Here is a 15,861-nt window from a genome sequence, read left to right on the forward strand (position 1 = left end):
GGGAATGGAAAAGCCATTGAGCTAGACACATTCATTGTTCTGCTTATAGTAGCACACAGTGCACCAGAGCATTCAATGTTGGCATTTCAAACATTCAAACACTATGTTTACTTTACAGAACTGTCTTTTTATGCCATTTCTTCTGTATGGAGATGCATAACTGGACACGTAACATTATCACAGCAAGAACAATCTTGTTACAGGAAGTCTGGATGGAATGTTCACACGGCACTATAGTTGTACTTTGAACAATTTGCTCATGTATAAGTTTTCATGGGTCGAGAAATGGAGTTGAGAGTTATTTAGTTTGACGCCTATATCAAAAAGTTAATATGAAATGGTATTGAATCGGTTCTGTAGATTGAATGTGTTAAACTTAAAGCACATATTCAATTTATGTTTCACCATATAAAATCATTTTTCTGAGAATAAAGTTATATTTATTCAAACAAAGATAGCTTATTTGTACATTCGTGTGTCTTACATAATATAAATGCATAACATGTTGAAGTAAGACTTAAATTTTTTGCAATGATCAGATTTAGATTTTTGATTTGACCTGGTCCCTACTATCTGACAAATAGAATATACATTTTTTTAGCTTTCCCTTCTGAAAAACAGTGGACAAACTCGATCAAAAATAAAAAGTTGGTTATTATGAATCCAATCATTTCCTGGTTTTAATTTTGACTGACACTGACATTGACAGATAAAGATCATGTCAGCCAGATACGCTTCAGGGCTTCCGATTGATAATGATGAACATGTTAATTATTTTTCTTTTTTTTTTAACTAGGCATGAGAGCATTTTCAATGTTCTACTTCTTTTACTTTTTCAGACCAATACTCAATTCAATGCTCAGTAGCCAATTAAGCATTGCTAATCAGACCAATTAGAGGGGGATAAAGTTCAAATAGGCATGAAATTACATTCACCTTACTTGACCTAATTACTCTCCCCAGCCTCATTTGACCAGCTGCTACTTGTTGGCTGATTGGTAAATGAATGTGAATCACTACTTTCTATTATCCTGTGAAGAGGTCTGGAGACTTTATGACATACACGTTTCATGATTTATGAGAAGATTTTCTTTATAAAAAAAGGTATGCAACAGGGCCTGATTATTTATTTAGACTGAGCCCTGACGAATGAGGCTCTCGTCACTGCCCCCCCTCTGCCGGGGCCTGTCCGTGACACTGGGGAAATAGTCACAGTGTTCTGTGTTCAATATTATGCAGACAAGAAATTGTGATCAATGCAAAAGGTGATGGTGATTAAAAGTTCTATTTTACAGTGTATGTATTTTAATACATAGGTAAGTTAAAAATGGGTAAAGATAAAGACATCAAAACACATGTTTGTCCTTGCAAACAAAGACATCAACTATCTAAAAGACCAGGCAATTAGTAAAGGTATAATTGTACAATATGACTTTTGTTTCCAAACATTCTAAAATTAAACCTATGGTGATGGTTTTATTAGAGAAGCAAGAGAGGCTAATCATTATCGTACGACACTAGCACAAACATGTTTAAACTTTCCAACTCGTCTCGTGCGTTACACTTCATATCCTAATCTTTGAGTAGATCTCCATCTATCTGGATGCTGTATGGTATCTGTCACCCTCAGAGCAGACCGGTCACTCCTCTTTTGACATATGGCTTTTGACAGAGGGGGTAGCCTCGCCACCAGTCCTGAGACAAGCCAATCATTCTAGATGAGTGGAAAAACAAGGCTTGGGGACACGGCAGGCCCACGGACCGTCTGAGACCCAGCTCACAGACACGACGAGCAGCAGCTGGCCCAACCAATCTGTAATCAATGAACCAAACTGGTAGATGGGATTATAACCCTAATTGCACAGACAACCAGTCCATCCCAAAATGACCAGACAGCATGAGCTTGTGTCCGTGACCCAATATGAGGGAGTTGTGCATCCACTAGTGATAAAGTATTAAAATACAGTACACTATACACTATATGGCCTCTACTACATACGTTTTCATATAATGCTGTCTTCTGAGTTGTACAATACCTCTACCATATCAGTAAAGACAGCAGGGACAGATTATATTATTGTGCTATAAAGTTGGCAAGGAATTATTGAGTATTCAATCAACAACAAGTGCTTGAATGTATTTGAGTGCATACTGTGACATTTGTGTGTGTTGTGTGTAGTCTACACACATGTACATGCTTGTATAATATATGTTTGTGGGTGCTTTGGAGGGGTGGGAGTTTATCCCGACCACTGAATTCACCCATACCAGATGGAAAGGACAGACAGTCAAACAAATTATTCTGTCTGTCTCATTACCTCAGACCAATAGACAGATCAATTATTTATATCACATGTGGTTCCCCAGTATGTTGAGAACACTAATGTATGCCACATACTGTGCTTGATCAAGAACACAGCACTGATAAACACCCTAGCAGATTGTGGCAATCGCTCAGTATAAGTTTGTGTATTTTTTTTATAATTAACATTACATTTTTAAATCAGCTCTGTATGATTCCCCACAAATACAAAGGATTTCAAGTATAATGTCTGTATTATGTGGTAAGAGAATATTTAATGTGTATAACATCTTGTCCTTAAATGATCTTATATGTAATATCTTTAATCCCAGCCAGTGAAAGGAGCAGTGTCTAACGGGGTGATGTCCTGGAGTCACTTGTACTCTTATTATCCCCGGGGTTATGGGCCTCACTTACACTTACGTTGCCTCAGGCTAATCTGGGATAATCTGAGATAATCATGATTAAGTGATCAGCAACACCATGACAAGTCTTAGTTCTTGGCTAAGAGACTATCTGTGTCTCACCCAGGGAGGTTTGGTACCTATTGGGCTTGTGTTTGCCTGTGATCTAAATTATGAAATGGGAAATACTTTTTCCCACAAACAGCTCTTTGAATGCCCCATATGCAAATACGAAGTATGTGGCCTTATACTAACTTTACGGCCTTACACTTTGAGTTGTATGCTAACATACACATATATTGTGATCATTATTAATATTCTCACAAGATTTAGTTATTTGAGCTATACCTATTTCAATGTAAAAAAAAGAATCTCAAAAATATAAAATTCATTCAAATGAAAGTTTAAGTTAAACACTTTATATATATATATATATATATATATATATATATATATAATACATTGACATTATTATATTTCTAAATAGTTAGTAAACAGTAAGACCCAAAGTAACCTGATATTGTGACCTATGGAGATATTATGTTTCAATTAGCTAACGATTATAATAAACACTAGTGTCAAATATTAGAAGACAATAAAACAATAATTAAACAAATATATTTCCCATCAGTTTCATAAACACAAAACTACAATTAGTTATTTCACAATGTAAATTGTATTTGTTAAATACTTTCAACCGACATCATTCATATTAATATGTTTTACTGCCTCAGCCAGATGGTAGATGATTTTCTGTTTTCGCAACACATGGCTCTTGGTGAAGCCAGATAGACCAGCCCAAGTTAATTGGAATTTCATTAAGGTTTTGTTTGTGTGTTGTGCGTGTGTGAGTGTGTGTGTGTGTGTGTGTGTGTGTGTGTGTGTGCGTGTGTGTGTGTGTGTGTGTGTGTGTGTGTATGTGGGGAGGGGGGGATTGTGTCTTTCCAAGCAAGCAATATTGAAGATGGGGGAAGAGGGGATGAAACTCCACCTGCTGCCACCTGTTCATCTCCTCTGTCTTATAAAAGCGAGTCCTTCAGACCCGAGACACACAAGTCCTTCAGAACGGAGACACACAAGTCCTTCAGAACGGAGACACACAAGTCCTTCAGGACCGAGACACACAAGTCCTTCAGGACCGAGACACACAAGCCGCTTTTGATTTCACAGAGGACCAACTATCTGGATTACCTTCAAATTGTCCATTTGACATTCAGCTCAAAAAAGGGCAAAGACTTTGGAACCTACAAAGACAACTTTGACAACATCATCAGCCTCGAGGCGTAGTTGGATAGTTGGGCAGAAAGGATACCCGTTACTTGGCTTACTTGACTGTTTCGTCGTCACTATTCAGTGGATCTGTAAACCTATACTGGCAGAACCAGGAGAGACTAGTGAACTGTGGCGTTGGGACTGACAGCATGAAATCCTGTGAGCCCAGTTCTGACTCTGGGTCTGAGTCTGACTCCAAGACTCCAGAGAAGTATGAAAACACTACACGGCGCAGGATGGCAGCCAACGCCCGCGAGAGGAAGAGGATGCAGGGACTGAACACGGCTTTCGACTGCCTGCGCAAAGTTGTCCCCCAGTGGGGCCAGGATAAAAAACTGTCTAAGTACGAGACGCTGCAGATGGCTCTCAGCTACATCATGGCCCTCAACCGGATCCTCACAGACGCCAGGAGGCACAACGCCCCCCACAGGCAGTGGGTGGACCTGCAGTTTGACTGTGTGCAGCCAGAAGACTATTCTTGCTTCATGAAGTACAGTTCTCCAGTTGAACATGAGTACATGCACTCCTCATTTCCTTACCAGACACTAAATGACGGTGTGCAATCTTAAATGGATGTTGAGGGAGGAATTTAAATCATTATCACGGTGTCTGTTGACAAACAATGGTATTATGCAATATTTTGGTAAGGTCTATTTTACAGTCTATTTTTAATCTATTTTTGCTAATGTAAATATATTTTGACATTGGGTCTATTTCACATTATGTTTTCTAACCATAAAGTGTAGGCATTTACAAAATGCTAAATGTTTTGTACTTTTGAGATATTCAGCTTCTTTATTCTTGTGTTCAATGATCCTTTTTGTATTGAAATAAAAGTTATTTTAACAAGAGAAAACGTTGTTTGGTATTGCTATTTTTATTAATTTCCATATCAGTCTGCAATGAGATTTATGAAATGAAGCTGTAAATAATACACTAGGATGAAATAATTGATCAATAACTCACTTCTTTGATGATACATGAATCAACAGCTTTCAGACAAACAACCAGGACCTGGTCCTGTCAAAGATCTGGCTGTTATTCACAACTCCATGTATCAATCTGCTAGGCTTCGTTGGTGAAAGCTAACTTTATTTCATATCTACACTTAACAGATTGTGGTCAACTACCTGAACACTGAAGCAGGATTCATGCTAACATTCCAGAGTCGTCCTCTGCCATATTTTGGAACAAAGCCAAGAATAAATGTAGATATTTCAGTTTCTATCCAAAACCCTCTGTAACCATAGCAAATTAAACACTTTTTTTTTTTAAATCTTTTTTTAATCTCCTTTGCCCCATGCACGTTTGTGATATCCCTTGACAACAGGGGGTTGTCTAGGGGATCTAACATTTTACAACATGTCTTTTGTTTTGATGTGTCAAGTTCTAAGTGAGAGGGATGGCCGGTCAGATCCACTGCTGTGCCTCGGACTGCACCCTGATGAGTACACAACCCCTTTGTCCCGCGCTCCTGTTCTCTGAGATAAGGCAGAACTACGTCAATGGTGGACCAAAGTATAAACAAATAAAATGGGACACAAGGGAGTGTCATGAGCTTTCTACTCTTTGATACAATTAATGTTGGCTGAAGAAAGAGAGAGGACATTTTGGGCATTTGCACAACCAATGATCGCTTTGGTTGAAGATTGTGTGTTATGCCACTGCACAGGGTTAAGTGCTTTTGAACCCAATGAAATGCATTTTAAAAATGGAAACCATTATCATAAGTCAATATTTTCAATCAAGTATTATGTCATGTCATTGATCAAGTACTCCATATCAATATGAAATTGATATATACTAGTATATTGATATATCATTATATTGATATATAATAATTGATATATATGATATTTCTATACAAATAGAAATAGTGCTAGGCAGAAAGGTTAAAGCAAAAAATAAATAAATATGGCATTATAATCAATCAATATTTCATAGGCCCTTTTGACGTTCTTACACCAGAATAACAGGAGGTAAACATGTTTGCATAGTATCAATCATTAGTATCTCTAATCTCTAATCATATGAATCAGGCCAGTAATGAGAAGTCCCATATTCATACAGGGACCAACTGTACAGGAAGCCACAGTCTCATTTGAATACCGAGGATTAGTGGTGGAAAGGTGATCGTTACACATTTTAAAATCTTGCCATCGTGGTACAAGCTGCAGCTGATTAAAGAAGCCTGTGAGATGGACCCTACCACTGCCCAGCGAAGGAGGAGACATTACTGTCTATTGTTGGGCAATGACTGTGCTTAATGTCTCTGTTCAGAGGAACTGAAGCGTGAATGTTCCATGGCTGGACTCAAACTCTCCATCTATGTTAGGATAAGACATCCACAGTAATACATATACTCTATACTATAGTATGTCGACATCCAGATTTCTCTGTTGATGAGTCATAATATGTCAACAGTTCCAACAACAGTTTCCAATATTGCACTAACATTTAAATATATATTTTTAATAACATACAGTATAAGTCTTCCCAAACGTCAATGTGTATGTATGTAGTCAAAAAGCTCAAAATAGTTTGATTCTTAACGAACCAAAATGTTTGTGAACTAGTATGAAGCAGTGTGTGGGTGTGGCTGTGTGGGTGTGTGTTTTGTGTGATGTGGTCAGTTATACAGATGGTCATGGTAATTCAAATGCTGTGTTGATTGTTTGCATACCTAATGTATGCTTTTTCACAGTTGGCTCGTCATAGATGAATGCGTGGCAGGGTCAAAAATGTATATGCTAATGAGATTGGGGCCTATTGTACTTTGGTACTTTTGGCAGGAGATCATACACACAATGCAGTTATACCCAGATTAATTTGCCAGGAAGCAAGTTAACAGTTTGCAAAGGAAAATGCAATTGACATAATGTCAATCCATTCTTTAGGAGGAGTCAGTTGCATTGTTATTGAATGATTGTTTTTTTATGCAAGCATCAGGTGGAACATGGATGTCAATAAGAGTTCCAGACAAAACTCACATAAACATACACGGTGAAACCTCTGCTAAAGTGAAATAGAAATCATATCAACCATAGAACAGCAGCTGTCCATATCAGGTGACCGTGACAGTACAGTACATTCTCTTTTAAATTATTAAAAAGAAAAAAAAAGTCTGAAAATAGATACAGCAAGATCTTTCTCTGTCCAAATCTCTGTATACACCATCATTCTACTTTATTAGTGAGAGCAGCATCACAATGACATAATGATCAGCTCCTCCTTCTTGAATGCTTATGTCATAGCCCCTATAAAGCCATCACACCAACAGGTGATGCCTAAAAGCTTGCAGGACCGGTGTTCTTCACCAGCACCTTGTTTCTGAACGTGATATCCCATATCTGACTCCTACAGTAAAAAGCCAGGTTATATCCCCATCATGCTGCGCGCGAACAACCGGGCCGAGAGCCACATGACTGGTCAGGTAGAGTGCGAGTTGGACAGCTTGGGGAACGGGTCCTGGGTGAACCAAGGATACTGTGGCTCTCCCACACCCCTGCCTCGTGCCGTCAGCACTGTCTACAACCCCGAGCCCCTCTACCCGGGCTCCTTCGACAGCATGTGCAAGCTGAGCGCACCGAGCCCTTTCCCAGTGGAGGTCAAGCCACTGGACCAGGGCTCAGAGAAGAAACGCGCTGGGTGCTGCTCATTTTTTAAAGGTAGGAATTTGTTAATTGTTAATTGAGAGCTAATTGTAAGCCTTTTTTATTTGCTTCAGTTACACTGTATGTATAGATCTGTTGTGCACGGTCATGTTTGTCTAGTGTCACAATTTCATAATTTTCATAATTCTTGACCCTGTCAGTCATTGAGAAATGCAACGTTAAAAAGATAATCAGTCAGAAATTGTCTGCATGGATATACAGTACAAAGACCGATTTAATTTAAAGACGTAATCTTTTTCTTGGTATATTGTTCCATCAAATGTATGTCTTAAATCTGTTTGTTTTAATGGTAGTGAACAATTATTACAAAGATACAAAAACAAGCTTTGAAAAATCCACTTTGTTGATGAACACTATCTTATCAGATATATTTTGCTTACAAATGTCCTCTATTGTGTAGGCTTGTGGGGCACGACACTGACTGAGAACACTTCAGACAACAGAGAGCTGTTTCTTAGGACCACGCTGAGGGAGTTACTGGTGTATTTGGTTTTCCTTGTGGATATATGTCTCTGTAAGTATATCAGCAATATTATACATTTGATCTGTGTTGGAAATGTGTTCACAATGATTGGTATTGTCTACCCTATATTATGACTGAATAAATGCATTTATGACTGTAATCATAGATAATGTTGAATGCTGTAATGCAACTGAAACACTGAGATTCAATATGTTGGTCCATAACATGAATGAAAGGATAAACATTTGTCTTAGTTTCTACATGTTAAGATAACAGTTTTTCAGTATTTTGCTAACCAATAATGTCAAATCAAATTTGGGAGCAATATTTTTGCCATGCAACATTTCTGTGGTATTTTGTTACTGTGTGTTACAATGTTATAATTGTTTTGAGCGTTACAGTTTTTCCCAATCGTTTAAACACGTTTCCTGAAACTATAGCTCAATTTCTCAAAACTCAAAAGTGTTAACAATGTTTTGTCAAAACTCCTAAATCTCTTCTCAAAATGGATTCTTTCCACCAAAATGACATACACAGCTATCATATGAATATCTCTTACATGAAACACTACCATAAAAATGGTGTTATAGAGGCCATGCTACATATTCAAATGTATAAAATTGTATAGAAATGGTTTCCTTTCTAAAGTAAAAAGCATCTGTGAAAAGTATATACAATATGGGCTATACATACACTACTACATTACGCTATACATTTCTCTAAGGACTGTAGATATTCATAGAAATCATAAAGTTACATTACTGTAATTACTGTAGAGAGGATAGAAGACTACTGAAGTGGTTACTTACCTAATCTCATCTCAAAATTCCCGGCTTCGGTCATTGTTAGGCCATGATTGAGTACATGGTCAGCTAAAGTTGCCCAGATTTCATTGGACATAATTGGCTTGCTTTCCTCATCCTCATCCGCCTCCTCTTCTTCCTCCTCCTCCTCCACTCCTCTTCCTCCTCCTCCTCCACCTCCACCTCCACCTCCACTCCTCCTCCTCCTCCTCCTCCTCCTCCTCCTCCACTCCTCCTCCTCCTCCTCCACTCCTCCACCTCCTCCTCCTCCTCCTCCACTCCTCCTCCTCCTCCTCCTCCTCCACCTCCACCTCCTCCTCCTCCTCCTCCACCTCCTCTTCCTCCTCCTCCTCCTCCTCCACTCCTCCTCCTCCTCCTCCTCCACTCCTCCTCCTCCTCCTCCTCCTCCACCTCCTCCTCCTCCTCCTCCTCCACCTCCTCCTCCTCCTCCTCCACTCCTCCTCCTCCTCCTCCTCCACTCCACCTCCTCCTCCTCCTCCTCCACTCCACCTCCTCCTCCTCCTCCTCCACTCCACCTCCTCCTCCTCCTCCACTCCACCTCCTCCTCCTCCTCCACTCCTCCTCCTCCTCCTCCACCTCCTCCTCCTCCTCCTCCTCCACCACTCCTCCTCCTCCTCCTCCTTCTCCTCCTCCTCCTCCTCCTCCTCCACTCCTTCTCCTCCTCCTCCTCCTCCACCTCCACCTCCACTCCTCCTCCTCCTCCTCCACCTCCACCTCCACTCCTCCTCCTCCACCTCCACCTCCACCTCCTCCTCCTCCTCCTCCTCCACCTCCTCCTCCTCCTCCACCTCCACCTCTCACTCTTCCTCTCTGTTCTCCATGCGGCTCCATTCCCCCCCCCCCAACACAGTAGAGGTCACCTGAGGTCTCTGTTATGCTCGGACACATGATTGAAGTGTTTTGCCAATTGAGTGAGAAGTGAGTGAGACTAATTGGTAATCAGGGTGTGGCATTTTGAAGGGCAATGTTCTCCAGGTGAACACAATGTGCTAAATGATGTGATTTGTGCTTCAAGTTTTGCAAAAATGTGATTTGAGTGAAAACAATGGAATTGTGTTTGGAGTGCTGTCTGGAGTCTTGTTGTTGATACGTGAGCTTCAAGTTTTCAGACTTGGGCATAGTTCCAATTCTTGCGTGTATACAATGGAGAAAAACTGTAATGTCAAGAAAAAACTAAATTATACTTAATGTCTGTGGTATAATTCCAGTTATTGTGCAGGTTGGTTTATATTAGCCAATATGAAAATAGTCTTCCTAGTGGAATCGAGTTTGAAATGATGACTGTGTTTTAGCAAGCTGTTATTGTGGTCTATGTGTTGATTTATCATCAGCTGTTTCATGCTGCTTTAGTGTCCATTATAACCCCCCCCCCATCCTCTGCTGAAAGGCATTGTCCATTAGAGCATCACGAGTGACGAGCACACAGGCACAGCTCTCCTGCCTTTCACTGATAAGAGTATTGGCTCAAGCCATTGTTGCTTTGTCTGTGTTGGATTTACATTGTTTGATGAAAGCTATTTATGTCGGCCAACATGTTCTCTCTTCAAACAAATGATCTTCTGCTCTAATCTGGGGCTCTTTGACTTCTGTGACGCGAACGTGGCTAAACGAGAGGTCCTGAATGACAAGCCCTGTGTTTGTGTCTGCTTCTGATTTTCCTTATCTTGGCCATTTGAATGGACATCTCAGTCAAGCCTAATATGAATCAATGGCTGACCGTAACAGTGTGGCTGTGTTGTCTCTTTTAGTGACATATGGCATGACCAGCTCAAGCACCTACTACTATACTAAAGTCATGACAGACCTGTTTGTGAATACGCCCAGTGACAGCGGGGTCAAGTTTCAGTCCATTAGCAGCATGGCAGACTTCTGGACTGTAAGTAGTAGGCCTACCCTCCCATGTTTTTTAACGTTAACGTACATTATTTAAATACTGAATTGATACAGGATTGCTTTGATCATCATCATCATCACTACAACAATGGTGGATGAATTATGACATCAGTCAATAAATGGCATGGTAAAGTTAAAGATGGCATGGTAAAGTTAAAGAAAAGAAGGTTAATGCTTTGGCATAGATTGACTTCCTACTGTTTATTCTGTCCCCTACCTTTTTGTATTTGACCAGTATGCCCAGGGCCCATTACTGGATGGCCTCTACTGGACCAAGTGGTACAACAACCAGTCACTGCAGAACGGAGACCAGTCCTTTATCTACTACGAGAACATGTTGCTGGGAGTTCCCAGGATGAGACAGATAAAGATAAAGAAGAACTCTTGCAAGGTCCACAACGACTTCCAGGATGAAATCACAGCATGCTTCGATGTCTACAACGAGAAGAAGGAGGACGACCTGGACTTTGGCCTTATCAATGGAACTGCGTGAGTTGAGAACGTTTTTTCGTTGGGTGTTTGTGTTTTTGTTTATTTTAAGTATTTGGGAGTAAATCCAATAGAAAATGGACAATACTGAAATTATTAATTTGATCATGTAGTTCTGAACTAAGAGCTCCTCTCATCCCTATCTACATCCCCGCACAGCATTTTCGCACAACCTGATACTTGAATCTGAACTTTCTGTGATGTTGTTTGCATTAAGAATGTTGATATGCTGATTCGCATTCTGCTGTTATCACCTATTCTATTATTGACACTCTGATGCTACTGTATATACAGTACAGGCCTGCAGCCATTGTTGATTGTTGTCTGTATCCCGCTTATTCTTTATTGATTGTTGTTTATATCCTGCTTATTCTATTATTGATTTTGATTTTGTATTTCTGCTGCAATGCCAATGCCTAATTGAACCTGTACCCAAGAATTGTACTCCTTGTGTCCGTACGTCGATGTAATAAAAGCAATTCTGATTCTGATTCTGATTCTGATTCTAATTCTGATTCTGATTCTGATTCTGATTCTAATTCTGATTCTGATTCTGATCTACAGTTGGCAGTTCCATCCAGAGAAAGAGATCAAGGGTTCTGCTCACTGGGGCCTGTTGACCACGTACAGCGGGGGAGGGTACTACCAGGACCTGAACAGGACCAAGGAGGAGAGTGCTGTGGTCCTGATGGAGATGATGAACAACCTGTGGTTAGACCGAGGAACCAGGGCCGTGTTCATCGACTTCTCCACTTACAACGCTAACATCAACCTGTTCTGTGTCATCAGGTAGGGACAACAGTAGCACCATTAAATGGACTGACTTATATAGAGCTTTATTCCAAAGCGCTTTACAACGGCCTCTCATTCACCCATTCACACACACAATCAACACATAGACTACAATAACAGCTTGCTACCCACACAATCATCATTTCAAATTCAATTCTACTAGGAAGACTATTTTTATATTTGCTGATATAAACCAACCTGCACAACAACTGGATTTATATCACAGAAATTGAGTTTTTTCTTGACATTACAGTTTTTCTCCATTGTATACACACACGAATTGGAACTATGCCCACAAGTCTGAAAACCTGAAGCTCACGTATCAACAACAAGACTTCAGACAGCACTCTAAACACAATTCCATTGTTTTCACTCAAATAGAAAAAAATCCTTCACGAAGTTAAAGTAGTCAAAATACAATCTTTTCCTGTCTCCTGCAGGTTAATGGTTGAGTTTCCGGCCACTGGCGGAGCGATACCTTCCTATCAGATACGGACAGTGAAGCTGATTCGTTACATCACCTACTGGGACTACTTCGTCATTGGCTGTGAGATGGTGTTCTGTGTGTTCATCCTCTATTACATTGTGGAGGAGGTTCTTGAGCTACGAATACACGGGTTTTCCTACTTCAGAAGCATCTGGAACACTCTGGATGTGGTTGTCATTCTGGTGAGAGAAGTGTCTGGAGCCTTATCTTCAGTTCAACATCATTTCAGACAGTCTAGTAGTCCAGTGGTTCTCAAACCTCTCCTCGGGGACCCCCAGCCGCTCCACACATTTGATCTGTTCCACCACCAGCAGAACACCTGATTCAACTAATCAAGTACAAAGCCATTTGAATCAGGTGTGCTGGTGGTGGTGGAACAGATAAAATATGTGGAGTGGCTGGGGGTCCCCGAGGAGAGGTTTGAGAACCACTCGTCTAGTCCAATTATCATACATTCCTCAATGACAATACAAAACAGGAATTATTTCAGTGATTGTTTCAACAAACAGATAATATCAACCTTTTTAGAGCATGTAGCCTAATACATTTTCTACCATAGCCTGTAACCATAGCAAAACTATAGTCTTATTAACTAAAATGTATGAAGGTTTGTCAGAGGAAGGAAATAACATATCTGTTTTCCACAGCTCGCCATTGTTGCAATCATCTTCAATGTTTTCCGCACAATTAAAGTGGATAAATTGCTTGGAAAACTATTACAACAACCTGATATTTATGCAGACTTTGAATTTCTTGCATTCTGGCAAACACAATACAACAACATGAATGCAGTCAATTTGTTCTTCGCTTGGATCAAGGTAGAGTGCTGGTTTAATCCTCAAAAACATTCATATATTTATCATCGGTGCCATTGATGAAAAACATGACGAAACATGTTTTCTTGCTCCAATAGGTTTTCAAGTACATCAGTTTCAACAAGACCATGACCCAGCTGTCCTCCACTCTGGGCCGCTGTGCAAAAGACATCATGGGATTCGCTATTATGTTCTTCATAGTGTTCTTTGCATATGCTCAGCTTGGATATCTGCTCTTTGGAACAGAGGTGGATTCCTTCAGCACCTTTGTCAAGTGCATGTAAGAGAAAGAGAGCACAGAGCAGCCATTATCCTCTTAAATTAATAACAGTCAAGTGTCTACACAACTGGCAGTTGGAATGTGAATAGTGGCATTATTTGAATGATCTTATTTGTTCATTTGCTATCTCTTCTGCAGTTTCACACAGTTCAGGATTATTCTTGGAGATTTTGATTATGATGCCATTGAACGAGCCAACCGAGTCCTTGGACCCATCTATTTCGTCACCTATGTATTCTTTGTCTTTTTTGTGTTACTTGTAAGTTGCCCTACACTCGACACCTTCTACTGAATTTCAGAACAGTGAACAACATTACGCTAAATCGTGGATTTTAGTCTTATTGTGATGGTTTTTGTTTCATAGAACATGTTTCTGGCCATTATCAACGACACATATTCTGAGGTTAAGGAGGAACTGTCATCCCAGAAAGATGAACTGCAGATCACTGACATCATCAAACGGGTAAACAATTATTTCAATGTAAGATGAAAGATGAAAATCCTAAATATAAATGAATATTGAAAAAAGATGCCATTGTATTTCAGAGCTACATGAAGACCTTCACGAAACTGAAACTTAAAAAGGAGAAGATATCAGATGTTCAAAAAGCCCTGAGATCTGGATCAAAGGAGCTAGAATTCAAAGACTTCAGAGAAACTTTGAAAGAGTAAGTCACACCACCACCCATCCTTAAAGTAAAAAAGGCAGAGAAACATACATAAACAAACATACAGGTACATATGATGTGATATTAATGTTGGCCTTCCTCTCTCTTGTGCAAACCCCATTAGGATGGGACATCTTGACCATGAGATCTCTGCAGCATTCTCTAGATTTGATCGTGACGGAAACCAAATCCTGGACCAAGAAGAGCAAGAGAAGATGAAGAGGGAGCTGGAAGAGAAAAGGGTAAATAGACTTGACGTAAACTAGTCGTTTAAACAAACCCACTATTGTGCAAATAAAATTATAGATTTACATGTTTTATCAGTAAATTATTCCATAACAATTCATCATTGTATTTCATTATCCCCAGGATGCTCTTAGTGTTGAGCTAAACAATCTAGGCAGAGACTATGGTGATGGTTCGCTGGAGGAATCGCCGATGGATGCAGAGGAACGAAACATCAGGCCCAGTAAACCCCTGAAGGAGCAGGAGGAGTTTCAAAAGTGTGTTGAATATCGCCACCATGATAGAGCAGGGGGCCAATACCATATAGACCTCATTCAGACTTGGTCTTCACATGATGTGGCTCTGTGATCGAATGACAGCTGATAGGACGTCGATCCTATCACAGATGTGTCCAGTTCATCGACTGCTTGACATTGTTCACGATTCATTGTGAATGAACAATTGACTATTTATTGAAACAAAAAAAGCCTAACAACAAGATGTTAAACTGATCACAGGTAGCATGATTAGATCAAGTCTGGTGGTCGGTCTCTTATGTGAAGGCCACCATATTCAAAATACTGTCCTATCATTTCAGCAGCGCACAATGAATACTGACATGGTCATGTAAACTCGTTCAAGCTTCTTAGAGTATTACATAACATTAATGTTGGGTACACACTGAAATAGAGACCAATGAAAGCAATGCTATTTCCTGACAATAACTATCTAGACTAGACACTAGACTACAAACACATCAGAGGAGGTGAATAGGAGGTGAAACCACACATGCATGCAGCCACATACAATGTTTTGTGTACCTCCGTCTCTCATGACAATAACGTTTCCTCTCCTCCATATAAGGTTGGTCAGACAGGTTCTCCAACTAGAAAGCTCTGTAGCTGCTATCATGTCCAAGTTTGACAAAGTCACTGAGAAATTGGAACTGCAGGAGAGCAGCAGGACTAAAGGGAAAGAAACAATGGGAAAACCAAGTGTGGTGAGTAAAAATTATGAGTATGGTTGATATTTTAAAAAATGCTAAACCACTTCACAATTGAGAGGCACAAAGACATTGTACAACCCTTTGACCTCTCGCTAACACTTTCCATAGGCTGAAAAACCTGCTTCAGATGGGAATGTTCTGGTACATCTAGAAAGAGGGATGAGGGCAGAGATGCCATCTTGGAGAGCAACAACTCCTGCAGGAAACGCCACATATGATCGTCTCGACCCTGGTAAAGGCTGGCCAATGGCCAACAGTCACATGTGA

At 40.1% G+C, this 15,861-nt stretch overlaps 2 protein-coding genes across 2 annotated transcripts; both read left to right on the forward strand.

The window, feature by feature from the left end:
• Window positions 1-4,127: 4,127 nt before the first annotated feature.
• On the forward strand, window positions 4,128-4,547 carry atoh7 (atonal bHLH transcription factor 7; the record flags this gene model as incomplete). The annotated part of the gene is made up of 1 exon (XM_080550133.1): window positions 4,128-4,547. One exon carries the CDS (start codon window positions 4,128-4,130, stop codon window positions 4,545-4,547), a length of 420 nt encoding a protein of 139 aa, XP_080406259.1.
• Window positions 4,548-7,366: 2,819 nt separating this feature from the next.
• Window positions 7,367-15,861, forward strand: pkd2l1 (polycystic kidney disease 2-like 1; the record flags this gene model as incomplete). The annotated part of the gene is made up of 15 exons (XM_080546137.1): window positions 7,367-7,646; window positions 8,053-8,166; window positions 10,688-10,815; window positions 11,068-11,321; window positions 11,886-12,110; window positions 12,554-12,782; window positions 13,248-13,418; window positions 13,514-13,695; window positions 13,834-13,954; window positions 14,060-14,158; window positions 14,242-14,363; window positions 14,488-14,605; window positions 14,733-14,866; window positions 15,453-15,588; window positions 15,703-15,861. The coding sequence occupies 15 exons, from the start codon at window positions 7,367-7,369 to the stop codon at window positions 15,859-15,861; spliced, it is 2,472 nt and encodes an 823-aa protein (XP_080402263.1).

The sequence above is a fragment of the Nansenia antarctica genome (assembly GCF_963989245.1).
Source record: "Nansenia antarctica genome assembly, chromosome: 1".
In the NCBI taxonomy this organism is placed as follows: Eukaryota; Metazoa; Chordata; class Actinopteri; order Argentiniformes; family Microstomatidae; genus Nansenia; species Nansenia antarctica.